General features: G+C 41.2%; 1 protein-coding gene across 1 annotated transcript in view; it reads right to left on the minus strand.

The window, feature by feature from the left end:
• Nucleotides 1-841: 841 nt before the first annotated feature.
• The window catches only part of LOC122110296 (CXADR like membrane protein), a 71633-nt gene continuing 55936 nt past the window's right edge, over nt 842-16538 (minus strand). Inside the window, exons 2-7 of the mRNA XM_042682826.1 lie at nt 15920-16077; nt 9941-10142; nt 8318-8485; nt 7340-7462; nt 2728-2866; nt 842-1641 (exon numbers count right to left, since the gene is read on the minus strand). Coding sequence (XP_042538760.1) covers nt 1341-1641; nt 2728-2866; nt 7340-7462; nt 8318-8485; nt 9941-10142; nt 15920-16077 — 1091 coding nt within the window. The 3' untranslated portion in view covers nt 842-1340. The remainder of the gene's footprint in view (nt 1642-2727; nt 2867-7339; nt 7463-8317; nt 8486-9940; nt 10143-15919; nt 16078-16538) is intronic.

Consider the following 16538-nt stretch of genomic DNA (forward strand, 5'->3'; position numbering starts at 1 on the left):
GAGCTACTTCCGCAGCAGCAATTTAAATGTTAATGGACACAAGCTGAGCCTTCTCTCAACACCCATTACTTTTTCTTCCCTTTTTCTTTTCTTCCAGCCCAGAGCTAAGCTTTCTTGGAAGTTGAAGCTGGGAAAATGTGGAGTTAATGCTTTGGCCTCTCTAGAGGGAATGATTATGTCATGTCCTCGCAATACCACTAGGAAATGTTGGCAGCCTGATTTTTTTTAAAATGATTTAAGGCCTAGAATCATTAAACATCCTAGATTCTTATCCATCTAAAATGAAAAATAGAGAAAGCTCAAAGTTTGTTGCAATACTACACTTATTTGTACCATTCCTGAACATATTAAGAGATAACTGATCTAATCACTCAGTCTTGAAGTTCTGGTTTCACACACTTTCAGAAAGGGAAACTAATGTTGTGTCAGATGATCTTCAACATTCCCAGATCTTATTTCTCTAGAAGACTTTTTTTTTAATGACATTGTTAAATGACATGTAGAGAATATTTTTCTTCCAGAGATGTCCAGCAGGGAAGTCCTTAGAGGCATCTAATTTGAGGAAAAATTCACAATTGTTCCAGTATGTTGTTCTGATATTTTTCAGTAATCCTTCCGAGCATTAGGAGAAGCTGTTCACAGAACTTTGTCACACTTTTTAGACTTCTTTTTTAGGTTTTATTTTAGGGTTCAACTTAAGAAGGTTAGTAGTACAGTGGGGAAAACTCACTCTTTTCCATCTCCTACTAGTTCATATCCTTCTGAAATCAATACTTAAACTTTATGACACATGAAGTCAAGCCAGACCAGAAGAGATATATTGCCTTTTTTTTTTTTTGAGTTCTTGGAAACAATTAGCCCAATACCTGGTGCAGATAGGTATCATATAAGGCCATGGGTTCTGTTTGACTGTCTGAATTACCACAGTAATCCAGTAGGTTCACAGAAATGAATACAAAATTCACAAACACCCCATTTCTTCTTGACAATGGTAACTTAATACATAGATGCAAAACGTCTGAGGTGCCTCACCTTTCCCCAGCACCCTCACCACGGTTCTGGTCAGCAAACAGACAAATTTGGATCCCTGCTGTTTCTTCCTCTGGTCTAAAAGCCATATGAGATGCCTTACTGGAGATGATCACCCTACATCTTTTTGCTTCTCTGGTGTCATACCAAGAAAAGTGCCCATCTGAATCTGTTCCACTTGTTGTTCACAGCTATTTAAATAACCTCTTCTACGGTTGAAGGGGTTGTGTGGCTGGTGACGAGTTTCAGTGACTAGAATAGTCCTAAAATCCTGACTCCTAGGAAAGCATGGAGGTCAAGTCCACTTTAATTCAGACAGTTTGGAAGGCTCCACTCTGGCTGGGGATCATGCTGGATGTGGTTTCTGCTTTGGTCAGGGTAGCATGGTGGACTCTCTTTGGTTCAGATCCTCTCATGTCAGACCCAAGTAGGCTGTATGGCTGGGTGGCTATGCCTGGCTGAGGTGCTGCGTCGGTTGACAGTGTCCGCTGGCTGCGTGAGGCACTATTTGCTGTGGAGCGAGTGGAGGAAGAACCAGAGTGAGAGCTCTGAGAGCCTGAGGAAGAAGAGCCAGGTTTCACAAGGCGGGCTTTTGGAGCTTCAGCATCTTCTCTAAAGAGAAAAAACAGCAAAGATAAACTTCAGTGCTGGCAGGATTATGATGGTTTCCACTATGCTTACTTCCTCCTTGTAAGGTCTGCACAGGGACACCTCCCTCCCTCCCTTCCCTTTTGGCTAAGTTGCCTCCCAGTATCTGTTACCTAAGTAACTGGCAGACTTGGAAGCAGTCACCTTCCCCTCCTGCTAGGTCACATCCTGGGCCACCTCTGGTCACATGCCTCCCCTCTGACCCTAGGAGGGTCCCAGACCCTGAGGTTACGTCCAGATCCAGTGTGGCCACACCTTACCCCCACCTGGTCACACCTCTTCCTGTCCCTGGTCTAGATAAGTCTTGGCCCAGAGGTGGGTCACTCTTCTCCCCCCTTCCCCCCCCCACCCCCCCCCACCGTTCCGCCCCTTTTCCTTTTCAGCCATGCTTCTCCACTATGCATGGCGGGCTGGGGGGGGGGGGGGGCAACAGTTTGGTAAATTAACTTCTTTTCTTGCCTGAATAGTGTGTGTTGTTCTCTTCACTGGCTACCTAATGAAACCTACCTATTAAATATACCTTACACTCCTTAGGTTTCCCAATAAATTCCTCAAGCTGTAAACTTCAAATATCATCAGAAGGCAGCCATTTACTGAACTAATCACCCATCATTTCTTAATACTTAATGCTGGGTTTAAGCAAATGTTTGTTTTGTTAGCCAAAGGATCCAGCCTACAATGAGAGGCTACAACTCACTGTGAGACAGTGTAGATAACATTTGTGCTGATTTAGAGTTCCTACACTAAACCCTCTCATTTTCTGTAGGTCATAGCCATTCCTTATTGTATGCCCTGTATAAATGGAAATGAATCAGAAATAATGTAAGGTTGAACTTAAAAGTCTATTGACAATAGTTTCCAATAAAGTCTAGGTATAAACCATACCTTCTGTCCCTAGGCTGCAACTTCCTACTTATCAGGATAATTGTTTTATGATTCAGAGGAGTGGGGGGGGGGAGGGGGAAGGGGAAGGGTATTTGTTTAGACTAGTTACTATGGAACTAGCCCTAGAAAGGAAGGAAGCTCAGTCTAAGAATTTGTGAGGCTTACCGAATTTCGTTAGGTCTCTCTTCCTCATATCTCTCTTTGTCTTTCCTTCGGATTAGCAGCCACACCAAGAGAAAAATCAGCAGGGCTCCAGCAACTATGCCTGTCACTGCTCCTGCAACCATGCCGATGCTTTGTACATCTGTTTTCTCAGAAGCACAATAAAACAAACATAAGATAGGAAATACATGAATTAAAAAACTATAGTCTCTGGACAGGATATTTCTCTCCTGTCTTGCAGAGTAGCTACCCATTACTCTCTTTGTCTGACACTTCTTTTTTTTTTTTTTTTGGTCGGTCGTGGGGCTTGAACTCTGGGCCTGGGCGCTGTCCCTCAGCTCTTCAGCTCAAGGCTAGTGCTCTACCACTTGAGCCACAGCGCCACTTCCGATGTCTGACACTTCTTATTGAGTGATAATTTAGGAGAATGAAGGAATACCACCTAAATTTTGTGGCAGTGAAGACTTTGATACTTTATATCTTAGCATTTGAGTTGAGATATAAATGATAGTAAACATTGTCTTGTGATGATCGTGATGTAGTCACAGAGTCAGGTCCAGGTCACATAGGGCCTTTGAAGCTATGAGCAAGGTGTTTATTATAATGACTATGAGAGTTTGTTGTAGTGGCTATGAAAGAGTAACTTGAGCTGGGCCCCAGAGTCTCACACCTGGATTCCTAGATTCTCAGGAGGCTGAGATCTGAGGATCTCAGTTCAAAGCCAGCTCAGCCCATAGTTCAAGTCCCAGGATGGGGAAAAGAAAAAAAAAAAAGGAAGCTATAATACCAGTTAGAATGCTTTCAATCAGTAGTATAGGGCTAGAGATGATGCTAGATTAGGCTACGGTAAAAATAATGTGCATAGAAGCAGATAGATGGATATTGCTTACACTGTAGAAGTATCATTATCAGAAACACTGCTTATTCTTTTATTGTCTTCATGAACTAAACTTACTATAAAATTTTATTTAAAAAATTAACTTTTGGAAATGGTGCTGTGGCTTAAGTGGTAGAGTGCTAGCCTTGAGCTGAAGAGCTGAGGGACAGCGACCAGGCCCAGAGTTCAAGCCCATGACCCACAAGAAAAAAATATTTTTTTTGATATCCTATTTAAAGTTTCAAAAGGCTGTAATGTAGTTTACAATTTCAGCCAAGGATGATGTTTTTCTTACTGCCCTACTCCCAACACAATCTACGTGGATTAGCTAGTAATAGAAATTAAGGCTGCTTTTTTTCACAATAGAAAATAATATGTAATTTCTGTATATTTGCACATATATAGAATACCTCTAAAGGATAAATTCACAGAAGTAGTGCTAGATAAAATGCAATGAACTTTTCCATCTAAAATGAATCACGAGTTGGGCAGTCAAATACTATAAAACAATGAGAATGATAGTATAGTTACAAGCAACAAAATGATGAATTTCAAAAACAATGTAGAATAGAAAAAGCTAGACACCAAAAGTGATTCTGGAGCCAGGCCCCTGTGGCTGTAATCCTAGCTACTCAAGAGGCTGAGATCTGAGGATTGCAGTTCAAAGCCAGCTGGGCAGGAAAGTCTGTGAGACTTATCTTCAATAAACGTCCAGAAAAATGGAAGTGGGGCTGTGGCTCAAGTGGTAAAGCCCTTACTTTGAGCTGAAGAGCTGAGGGACAGTGCCATGACTGACCCCAAAAAAAGGGGGGGTTTGGGAAGGTGGCTCAGTGGTAGAGCGCTTGCCTTGCATGCATGAGGCCCTGGATTCGATTCCTCAGCACCACATAAGCAAAAAAGCTGGAAGTGGTGCTATGGCTCAAGTGGTAGAGCATTAGCCTTGAGCTGAAGAGCTGAGGGACAGTGCCCAGGACCAAACTTCAGGCCCTATGACCGGCAAAAAAAAAAAAAAAAAAAAAGTGATTCTGTCTCTTTCAAGTTTTGAAACAAAGAAAGCAGTCATAAAGTTGGAATCTGAGTAATGGAGGGGTGGCAAGAGGTAATGACAGGTTCTTAATCACAGTGCTTATTGGTTACCCAGGTAGACGTACTTTTGAAAAATCTACCTAAGTGTACATTAAGCATTTATGAACTCCTTTATGTAATTTTACTTCATTATATTTACTCCTCTCAAGTCTGTAGATCAACTTAGCTAAAAGCTGCTACCAGTTTATACTTCATTCAAAGATGTAAAAGTAGCTGGGACTTGGTGGCCTGTAATCCTATCCTAGCTACTCAGGAAACTGAGATCTGAGGACCACAGTTCAAAGCCATCCCAGACAGGCAAGTCCCTGAAACTCTCCAATTAACTACCACAAAACTGGAAGTGGTGCTGAGACTCAAGTGTAGAGTTCTAGCCTTGAGTACAAAGAGGCTCAGGGACAGTGCCCAGGCCCTGAGTTCAAGCCCCACAAATGACCCCCCCAAAAAAAAGTGTATATAAAACACATATATATTCATATATATATATATATATGAATATATATGTGTTTTATATATATATATATATACACTATGTATATGTTGTATATCTATATATACATATATATATATATATATATATATATATATGTTGTAGTCTTTTTTTATGGCCATAACATGCAATTTGCCGTATTTTTCCCTAGTGAAATGCCTATTGAATTTGTACAAAAAAATTGCCTGAAGCCGGGCGCTGGTGGCTCACGCCTGTAATCCTAGCTACTCAGGAGGCTGAGATCTGAGGATCGCGGTTCAAAGCCAGCCCGGGCAGGAGAGACTGTGAGACTCTTATCTCCAATAAACCACCACAAAACCGGAAGTGGCGCTGTAGCTCAAGTGGTAGAGCGCTCGCCTTGAGCTGAAGAGCTGAGGGACAGCGCCCAGGCCCAGAGTTCAAGCCCCACGACCGACCAAAAAAAAAAAAAAAAAAAAAAATTGCCTGAAACAAAAATAAACAGAAGTATAGTGCTGACCATTTACGACTTTGTAGGAGCAACTTGGCAACTTGTAGACCCTTGTCTAGTAGAGATGGAAATAATTACTGTTCCAGTTAAACACATGACTTCAGAAGTTACTGTGTGATTTTGTAGAACATTAACCAGTCTGATGCCTAACCTAGCAATCTTTTCATCTGCTCAACTGTTGTTGTCTGTAACTTCTCAAATGTACTTTGAACTAATTTTTTTTTGGGGGGGGAGGTCCGGTCATGGGGCCTGAACTCTGGTCCTGGGTGTTGTCCCTCAGCTCTTCAGCTCAAGGCTTAGCGCACTTGAGCCACAGCGCCACTTCCGGCTTTTTTCTTATGTGGTGCTGAGGAATCGAACCCAGGGCCTTGAGCATGCAAGGCGAGCGCTCTACCACTAAGCCACCTTCCCTGCCCCACTTTGTACTAATTTTATTTATTTTTTTTGGGGGGGGTCCAGTTGTGGGGCCTGAACTCTGGGCCTGGGCGCTGTCCCTCAGCTCTTCAGCTCAAGGCTAGCGCTCTACCACTTGAGCCACAGCGCCACTTCTGGCTTTTTTCTTTTTGCTTATGTGGTGCTGAGGAATCGAACCCAGGGCCTTGAGCATGCAAGGCAAGCACTCTACCACTGAGCCACCTTCCCAGCCCAATGAACTAATTTTAAAGTAAGTAATAAAGCAGTTTTTTTTTTTTTTCAGTACTGGAGGTTGACCCTAGTGCCTCCACATGTGCTAGATAAGCACTCTACCATCTGCATCTCTCTTGCTTGGCCTCAAACCCAGGGACTCTGCACATGTTAAACAAGTGGTCTAACACTAAGCCACACCCCTCAGTCCCATAGTATATTTATTTAAGGGGCTGGTTAATTCACACACTTGTAAATACAGAGAGTCAAACCTAGATATTGAATGGCTCCTGAAACTGTTGAACTTATTTTTGGTAATAGACATGTCCTCCTACAAATGGAAAACTTTGACCTTGACCTTACTTTTACTGTTAGGCACTGGTGGCTCACACCTGTAATCCTAGCTACTCAGGAGGCTGACATCTGAGGATCATGGTTCAAAGCCCATCCAGGCAGGATAGCCCTGACACGATTATCTCCAATTAACTATCCTAAAAGACAGAAGTGGAGCTGTGGTTTAAGGGTAGAATGCTAGCTTTGAGCACAAAAGCTCAGGGACAGCAGCCAGGCTCAAAGTTCAAGCCCCATGACTGGCATAAATAAATAAATAGTCATATTGAAACAATGTGAAAATAAAATTAAAATTTCTGGAAAGTTGATTTTTCCTTTAGAATTGTATGATTAAGGAAGATTTTAACTATTGCCTTTGTCCCAAAAAACAAAAACCTGTAGCTTTACATTGCAGTGTTTTCTCCAAAAGGCAAGAAGCAAAACACAGATGTTGAAGCAAAAATAGGATAGAATTTTTCTTCCATTTTAGTTGTTTACTATTAAAGTTGGTATAAACATTGATGTTTATCTTCTTGTAAAATGATTTATAAATTAATTTTCTATAAAAATGTTTTAAATGGTAAAATAAGTAAATTTGATTTAATTTAAAGATATAAAAGTACTCCTTGCTGTCTGGTTGGTGTGCCTACCTTATATACTTAATAAGGCCCTGGGTTCAATCCCTAGAAATAAACAAAGGTAAAACAATAACAACAAAAACAAAAGCCCTTCAGGTACTTACACTGTACGGTTACTCTCACCACGCAGCTTTCCTTCCCAGCCTCATTGCCCGCTGTGCACCTGTAGAGCCCAGAGGAGGCCATAGTGAGGTTCTGTAGGAGAACTCGCCCTGGGTTGTTGTAGTCTGTAAAAACAGAAAGAGTGATGCTAAAAAGTGACAACATCTGTATTTCTTGTTTTCTATCAGGGGTGGGTAACCTCTAGCCTGTGGGCCAAATGAAGCCTGTGGTATATGATGGGATAGACATGTATGCTTCTTATTGACTGCCTAAGCCTGTCTGTATTGATAATTTGCCTATTAAAAATACCCAAATAGTCCTTGCAGAAAAAGTGTTCCCCATTCCTATGAGCATCCCTGCACTGATTCTCTACTATAGACTAATAAGGAAGACATGATAGAAAATCTCCCTCTTTGAAACAGGGAAAGGAAACAGGTAAATACACTATTTATTTATTTATTTATTTTTGGTATGTCATGGAGCTCGAATTCAGGGCCTGGGTGCTGTCTCAGAGCACTAGTTCTCTACCACTTAGGGCCAAAGCACTAGTTCCAGTTTTCTGGTAGTTAACTGGAGGCAAGAATCTCACGGACTTTCCTTCCTGGGTTAGCTATGAACCATGATCCTTAGATTTTGGCCTACTGAGTAGCTAGGTTTATAAGTGTGAGCCATCAGCACCCATTGTAAATATGTTTTTAAATGGAAGTGCATTCTCAAAAGTTAGAAAATGCTTGTGAACTTTTAAGTGATCAACAAGATAGATGTAAGTGATTTATTTAATATATTTATTCTCAATCTCTTAGCATTTCTTTGTGTCATTTTAAGAAAGATTTTTCTGTCCTCATTTATAAATGAACAAAAATGGAAGTTGAAGAGGTTCAGGAGTATATTCAAAGTGAGCTACTGCAGCCCACCCAGTGTAGAGTTCATGGATACCATATGTCTCATTGGCCCAGTAGAGTGGTAGGAAGATGACTTACCAATCCTAGATTTAGGAGGCAAATGTTCATCCTCTCCTTCTTTCTCCCGGACTCTCTGCCAGTAATACACAATGGGCTTTGTGCCAGAGGATGACTCACACTGCAGAGTCAGGTCACTTCCCTCTGTCAGCTCTCCTTCCAGTTCACACTTGGGCTTGGATGGTCTCACTGCAGATTCAGAAATTCCCCAAATATCACATTGAATGGAAAAAGTACGTCTTACTGAGTTATTTCTCCAGTCATCCCTTGCACTGTCCCTGAGTGTCTTTTGCTCAAGGGTAGCACTGTACCACTTGAGCCACAACATCACTTCTCACTTTTTCTGTTTATGTGGTATTGAGGAATTGAACCCAGGGCTTTATGCATGCTAAGGCAAGTACTCTACCACTAAGCCACATTCCCACCCCTTATGGTCCATTTTTGAGTCAGGATTCCACTCACTCTGTCCCCTGCACTCACACAATTCTAGCTGCTACTAGTGGATGTGTAATTTTCAGGTGTAGCCTCAGAAACTCCCATATCACTTCTCAAAAAATAGGAACTTACTTATTTGGAATTTAGGAAAGCATGGTTTCACTGATACTTAAATAGGATTAGAAGATCATTAATTTGGAACTGATTAGGTATAACTCAGTGGTTCTTGATGTCAAAAGGCAGAAATGGCCAGGTGCTGGTGGCTCACGCCTGTAATACTAGTTACTCAGGAGGCTGAGATCTGAGGATCATGCTTCAAAACCAGCCTGAGCAAAAAAGTTGGTGAGACTCTTCTCTTCAATTAACTATAAAAAAAGCTGCAAGTGGAGCTTTGGCTCAACTGGTAGAGTGCTATCCTTGGGTAAAAAAGCTCAGGGACAGGCCCTGAATTCAAGTTCTAGGACCAGCACAAAGGAAAAAAAGATAGAGATGAATTTCAGTAATGTCTCAGAGATTGTAGAAGAGGCTGGGAATGGAGCTCAGTGGCATAGCACCTCTTAGCATGTTTAAGGCAATAGGTTAGATTCCTAGCATCAATAGTAAGTTATAATAATAAGTTAGACAAGTGCTCTACCAGTGAGCTACACCCCCATCTCTTTAAATATAAGGTATTTAAATTTGGTAATGAGCTAACATGGAGAGTTGTAATTATATTTTCTTTTTTCATTATGTCAAAATACAGAATATTATGTTCCTTTGCTAGGAATTGGACTAAATGACCTCTAAATGTAATATCTCTGCAGATACCTTATGGAGATGCAGGCATGACCAGGCACTGTTGGCTGACACCTATAATCCTAGCTACTCAGGAGGCTGGGATCTGAGGATTGCAGTTTAAAGCCAGCCTGGACAGGAAAGGCCATAAGACTTAACTTCAGAAAACCGGAAGTGGCGCAGTAGCTAGTAGAGTGCTAGCCTTTAGCTGAAGAGTTGAGGGATAGCGCCCAGGCCCAGAGTTCAAGCTCCATGACCGACAAAAAAAAAAAAAAGATGTAGGCATGTAAACTGTGTGGTGTGCACCTAAAACTGCAGCACCCAGGAAACTGAGGCAGGAGGATCTCATTATGGACGCATGGACTCTACATAGTGAGACCCTGTCTCAAAAAAACAAAAAGCAAGATATAGGCAGCTCCCTTGGCCCTATCTTACCTAGGACTTTTAAGATGACATAGTTCCACACGTAGCGTCCTGAATTCTTCACCTTACAGGTGTACTGGCCCTCATCACTGGGCTTCAGAGGCTCAATCTGCAATGAAGCATCTCCTGCCAGGAAATTAGAAGCAAAGGCTACTCGGCCATTCTGTTCCTCAGTTAGGTTATTGTAGACATGACGACTGGAATAGGTAATCACCTACAGGACAGACCAAGACAGGGTCATGGTTAAAATGCAGGTCTGATGCTGAGGATTTCATTGTTTGCTTTTTCTTCTTTGCTGGCTTTACTGTAGATTAGTAAGAATAAGTCAGATGGGGAAAAGGGGCTACCCTTCAACAAGTCAGTTTGTAAGTACAACACACCGTAATTGACATCACCCTCTCATCATTCTCTGTCCCTCACAACCCATCCCATCCCTTCAGTTTATTACCTGATGGACTTTGAATGATGTAGTCACTCTTACTTTGAAACTTAGTTGTTTTTCCATCCTTCGAATTAGAAAAAAAAAAAGCTTCTGAGTTCTAGTAGGCTATGCTATCACTTTTGGGCTGAAATTCAAATGTTCCTGAGACTGCCTACCCACCCCCAGATGTTCTGTGCCTGCTCTGAGAAACCTAGACAAAGGCAAAGAAAATATTTCTTCTCAGATTGAAATGGGGAGCTAAACTTGGGATCTGCGTCATTGGTTAGCCTACTTTTAGCACCCCATGTATTCCAACCCTTCCTGTCTTTTCTGTCACCCCCCACCCCAACACTGTGTTACCAACACGCTGGCAGTTATAAAGTCTTACCAACTTTACTATTTTTTTGTAATCTCCTTCAGATTCCAAACTACCTATGGCTATTATTTAAGCTATTGTATTGTATGAAATTGCGTTTGCTTTTAGTTAAGGCTCCCTAAAATCAATATGCCAGTGTCAGGACCTAAGATATACTCTTGAAAGCCTTCATTGACATCGTACAGGCAATTCTAAGTTCAATAACATGTATGGCACAGTAGGCCTTCCTGGGTTCTGATCCTATAGCCCCCACAGGCTCACATTTTGTATTGCACTTACACTAGCTTATGACTTCTCAAAATTTTCCAGCCTTTGTGTCTACACTCAGGGAAGGCTTTTGTATCAAGACTTAGATCAAAGCTGGCTGAGGTAGTACATGACTGTAATTCCAGTTCTTAGGAGGCTGAGGCAGAAAGATGAGTTCTAGGTCAGTTTTGGCTACTTGAGGAGACCTTGTCTCAAAAGCAAATGTGGAGGAGATGGGGAAAAACAAGTCGTTTAAGAATACAGGTGGACCTGTTGCAACAATGAGAAGTACAAGTTGTTGTCATGTCCAAAACGAGCTTTACAACGTCGGTGCGGGGGGGAGGAGAAGGATTGGGATTGGGGGGGGAGGGGGGAGGCTGGGAAGGGATGTGAAGGGTAAACAAAGGAGGAGGCTGCAATGCTTGGTAAGAAATGTACGCATTATTCTGCCCATGTAATTGTAACCCCTCTGTACAGTATGTTCACAAATAAAATAAAATTAAAAAAAAAAAAAAAGCAAACAAAACAGTCTTAGACCAGCTGTGCTTTCCATCAGGAAACTGTCCTTGACCTGCTCTCCTCTGCTGTAACTATTCAGCCCATGGTTCTTCCTTGATATTGTAATTCCTCTTAAATAGATAATTTTCCTTTCTGAGGTTTTATTACCAGCTATTAATCAAATATTAAGTAAAAAGTCCAGAAGTAGCCGGGGCCTGATGGCTCACGCCTGTAATCCTAGCTACTCAGGAGGCTGAGATCTGAGGATCGCGGTTCAAAGCCAGCTGGGGCAGGAAAGTTCGTGAGACTCTTATCTCCAATAAGCCGCTAGAAAACCGGAAGTGGTGCTATGGCTCAAGCAGCAGAATGCTCGCCGATTAAAATAAAGAAAAAAAGAAAAAAAGAAAGTCCAGAAGTAAACACTTCATAAGTTTGAACTTGGCCACCATGCCAAGCATTGTGATTGTCTCTAAAATTCTGTTCTATCCTGCTTGGCACAGAATCATTCAGCCTTTCCCTACTGTGCAGACGACTCACCTACTACTTACTCAGTAGTCATTTCATCAATTGTTGAAGTTTTATGTGCTTATGTTTAAATAGCTTTTATTTTACCCCAAAGCATAGGTGTAGTGACCCTGGCAATTTGGATATGCTAAAAAGAAGCGATAGCCAGGCACTACTGTCTCATGTCTATAATCCTAGCTACCCAGGAGGCTGAGATCTGGAGAAGTGAGATTTGAAGCCAGCCCAGGCAGAAAAATCTTTGAAACTTCATGTCTAATCAACAAGCAAAAATCTGGGCTGGAGATGTCGCTCGAGGGTTAGAATACCAGCTAAAATGTGAGGCCTGAGTTCAAACTCCAGTACCAGAGAGAGAGAGAGAGAGAGAGAGAGAAAGAATAAAGTGCTTCTTTCAGTGAGACGGTAAAAGTTTTTGACTTAATAAAACAAAAATCATATGCTGAGATTGCTAAAATCTCTGGGAAGACAAATACTTTTTGAGGGGGAAGGAATGTGTGTCAAACTTTCGATCCTCCTGCTTCAGTCTCCCAAACTCTGGGATTATAGGTATATATTACCACATCCAGTTTGCCAAAAACCAAATATTTTGTCTGAAGTTTTGAAGAAGGAAAAAGAAAATCATGAAAAATTTGCTCAAACTGCAAAAGTCATACCACAGTGCCTGGTAAGTGCTTAGTTAAGATGTAAAAGGCATTAAATTTGTATATGTAAGGAAGGTGCTGGTGACTTCTGCCTGTAATCCTGGCTACTCAGAAAGCTGAGGTCTGAGGATAGCATTCAAAGCCAGTCTGGGAAGGAAAGTCTGATACCCAATTAACCATCAGAAAACTGGAAGTGGAGCTGTAGCTCAACGTGGTAGAGAGCTATCCTTGAGCAAAAGAGTTCAGGGTCAGTACCCAGGCCATGACAAAAAATAAATGAATAAATAAATGAATTAAAAAAATTGTACATGTTGGGCTGGGAAGGTGGCTCAATGGTAGAGCGCTTGCCTTGCATGCCTGAAGCCCTGGGTTCGATTCCTCAGCACCACATAAGCAAAAAGAAAAAAAAGCCAGAAGTGGCGCTGTGGCTCAAGGGGTAGAGCGCTAGCCCTTGAGGGACAGTGCCCAGGCCTAGAGTTCAAGCCCCATGACCGGACCCAAAAAAAAAAAATCTGTACATGTGAACATGGGCAAAAGTTAGGGATACATAGAGTTTGGTATTGTCTACTTTTAGGCATCCACGGAAAGAACTCAGGAACCTGACTCAAGTATGGTGAAAGGAAAGTCTATCATAGTCACTTTTGGATTTTATCATAAGAACATGGGCTCTTATTTACTTATTCTGAACTGAGAATATCATGTCTAAGATTGTCCAACAAGTTGGAATAAACACATTCAGGTTAAGGTGACCTTGCTCTACAGAGAACAGATGCACTACTAGAACAAAACGATAAGGAGTATCAAAATAACAAGGTGATACTCTTTAAGCACGTTAAACTCCAAACAATGATCTTGAACTTTAGTTTTTTTAAACTCTAAACAATGATCTTGAACTTTAGTTTTTTGTGAAAATCTTAGCTTTCCCCAGAATAAACCATTTTATAAAATTAGCAATGGAAACTGACTGATCAGAGCAAAGGAGAGATTTTCATTTTTTAGCAGGAAAAGAAGTAAAGTTCTACCAACAATTTGAAGACTTTAAGCCACAAAATAGTTTTTTACATTAAACAGTCAATGCTTTATTATGTAATAAATATCATGGTAGATGATTTTGCCAAACTAGAGGCTAATATACATGATCTGAGCCTATTTCAGTTAGGTGAGGCGCAACTTTGATATTAGGGCCATTAAATACATTTTCAACTTACGATATGTCTATTTTACCATAGGTTTATGGAAATGTAACTTCATTCTAAGTTGAAGAGCATCTATGTTTACAAGAAAATTGTTTAGTACATTGTAGGAAATACTTCAGTGTTTACTTAGTCATAAAGGCAAAATGGGTTCAGAGGACTGCAAGTGACCTCAAACTCATAGCAAGGCCTAATTTTATGAAGAGACATGTCACACACTGTTCAAAGGTTTTTTCCTCTATGACTAGAAGGGGTCAAGACAAACCAAAGAGACCTTATAAATGTGTCTCTAAAACTAAACAGGAGGGGCTGGGAAGGTGACTCAATGGCAGAGCACTTGCCTTGCATGCATGAGGCCCTGGGTTCGATTCCTAGCACCATATAAGCAAAAAGAAAAAAAGCCGGAAGTGGTGCTGTGGCTCAAGTGGTAGAGTGCTAGCCTTGAGCTGAAGAGCTGAGGGACAGCGCCCAGGCCCAGAGTTCAGGCCCCACGTCCAGACCCCCACCCAAAAAAAAAAAAAAACTAAACAGGACACAATTTGGAATTTTAAAAATGAATCAGATTCCCATCTTCTCACTAATGTGACTTACTGGTACTTCTCATAAGTTAGGTTTCCCTTTGTTTCATTATTTTAGTCATCCTAAATCACAAAACCTTAGACAAGAATGTAAGTCTGAATAAAAACAAAAAACCCTGAGAATAATTATGCTGGAAATAATAGTTTTCTCTAATAGAGGAAACCAACCACTGTTGTATGAAGACAAGGCAGGAAGGAGTACTTTAGAACATGTAGCTTCTTCTCTTCTGGCAGTTCTGGGGCTTGAACTCCGGGCCGGTGCTGGCCTTAGTCCCTAAGCTTTTGTGTTCAAGACTGGTGCTCTATCACTTGAGTCACAGCTCTACTTCTGGCTTCTTGAGGTTCATTGCAGACTAGAGTCTCATAGACTTTCTGCCCCAGCTAGCTTCAATCACAATTGAAGCAGATCTCCATCTCTTGAGTAGCTATGATTACAGGCATGAACCATTGGTACCCAGCTCATAGTTGTCATTTTTTTCTTTTTGCCAGTCATGGAGCTTGAACTTGGCCTGGGCACTGACCCTGAGCCTTCTTTTGCTCAGGGATAGCACTCTACCACTTGAGCCACAGCGCCACTTCTGACTTTTTCTGTGTAAGTGATACTGAGGAATCGAACCCAGGGCTTCATGCATGCTAGGCAAGCATTCTACCACCAAGCCACATTCCCAGCCCTTGTAGTTGCCATTTCTAATATATAAGGATTTGGGGCCTGCTCCTTTTTTATTTTTTTCCAACTCTACAACCAGCATTATTTCCTTTGCTGGCTACTTAATGTTTGTGTGCAGTGTTTTGGTTTTTTTTCCCCCAAACCCTTGTTTGTCTGCATCATACATGGTTTGGCATATTACATAATCTTTGGAACCTGTAAACTCTGATTTTGTGCAAAGGTGAGGTCTAGACAGGTAGTAATAGTTCAAAAGTAGGAAAGGGAGCAGAGCTAGAGTTCTAGGCTTTGGGTCCTTCACACTGGATTATGGGATCAAGTTGCTGGATCTTAGGCCTCTTCCTCGGCAAAGATGTTAATAATTAAGATTCCCTCCTTGGGCAAATGGTAGATAGCTTTCTAGTACTTCCAGTTTATCAAAGAACTTAGACTTTCTTATCCTCACAATCCAAATATCCTTTCTTTCTAGTTTTGTATATAGAGTCAAGCATAAGCCAGATGAAAAAACAAAAACCCAACAAGAAAGACTGGAAAATGAAGAAAACAAATGCAAGAGAACAAGCAGGAGGGGTACTCAAGAATGACAGAAAAGTAAACAGGCTCAGATGGCTACGAGTAGGAAAGGGTGAATGAGGTGACTATGGTTGACTTCTCGTTTGTTTCCTAGCTTATTTGCATGTATGAAAATAAAACAGTGAAATCTAGTGAAATTGTTTTAAGGAGGGGAAATGGAATAGAGGAATACATGTGTGGAAATGTCACACTAGATCCCTCTTTGAATACTAATGTATGATAATTTTTTTCATGGGCAAAATTTTAAAAGTGGGTTACTCAAGCCAAGTATATACTTACCACTTTTTGTTTCCCTTCATTATCTGTGAGCAGCCATTCGATATCCAGGGTGTCTTTTTCCTGAAGTCCCAGTTGATGGTGACAGGGCAAGGTGACCTTTTCCTCTGCTACTCTCTTGATCTCAGTGTGAGTTCCCAAGGTTCCAACATAGTAGGAAACTAGAAGAGGCAAACCTCTAATGAGCAATGTAGAAACTGGACAACAGTTTGGGGAACAAACATTACAACAAATACTTTGTGGGTGTTCTTTTGAGCAAGGAGCAGCTTGTTTTGGAAAAATCTTACACTAGAAGTACAAATAGCTCCCCATTAATGAAAGTCATCACATCTTTAACCTCTCTATCTTTTACTAGTCAACGGCTTCCAGAAGGATGATGATCATGGAAACCATGCACTAAGTTGCCGAGCAATTCGTGTTCTCCACATTACAATATCAAAACCATTTGAAAGTGTAGAAAACCCTACAGGTGAGCTTTCTTATTTTGCAAATTAGCTTCTTTCAATCTGTAACAATTGTTCCTGATCAGTAGCCTATTTAAGAGGATGAAAAGAAGACTAAGAAAATACAGCCAGGTGCTGGTACCTCACGCCTGTAATCCTAGCTACTCAGGAGGCTGAGA

This window comes from Dipodomys spectabilis, unplaced genomic scaffold (genome assembly GCF_019054845.1).
Source record: "Dipodomys spectabilis isolate Male_0828 unplaced genomic scaffold, ASM1905484v1 ptg000076l, whole genome shotgun sequence".
Classification (NCBI taxonomy): domain Eukaryota; kingdom Metazoa; phylum Chordata; class Mammalia; order Rodentia; family Heteromyidae; genus Dipodomys; species Dipodomys spectabilis.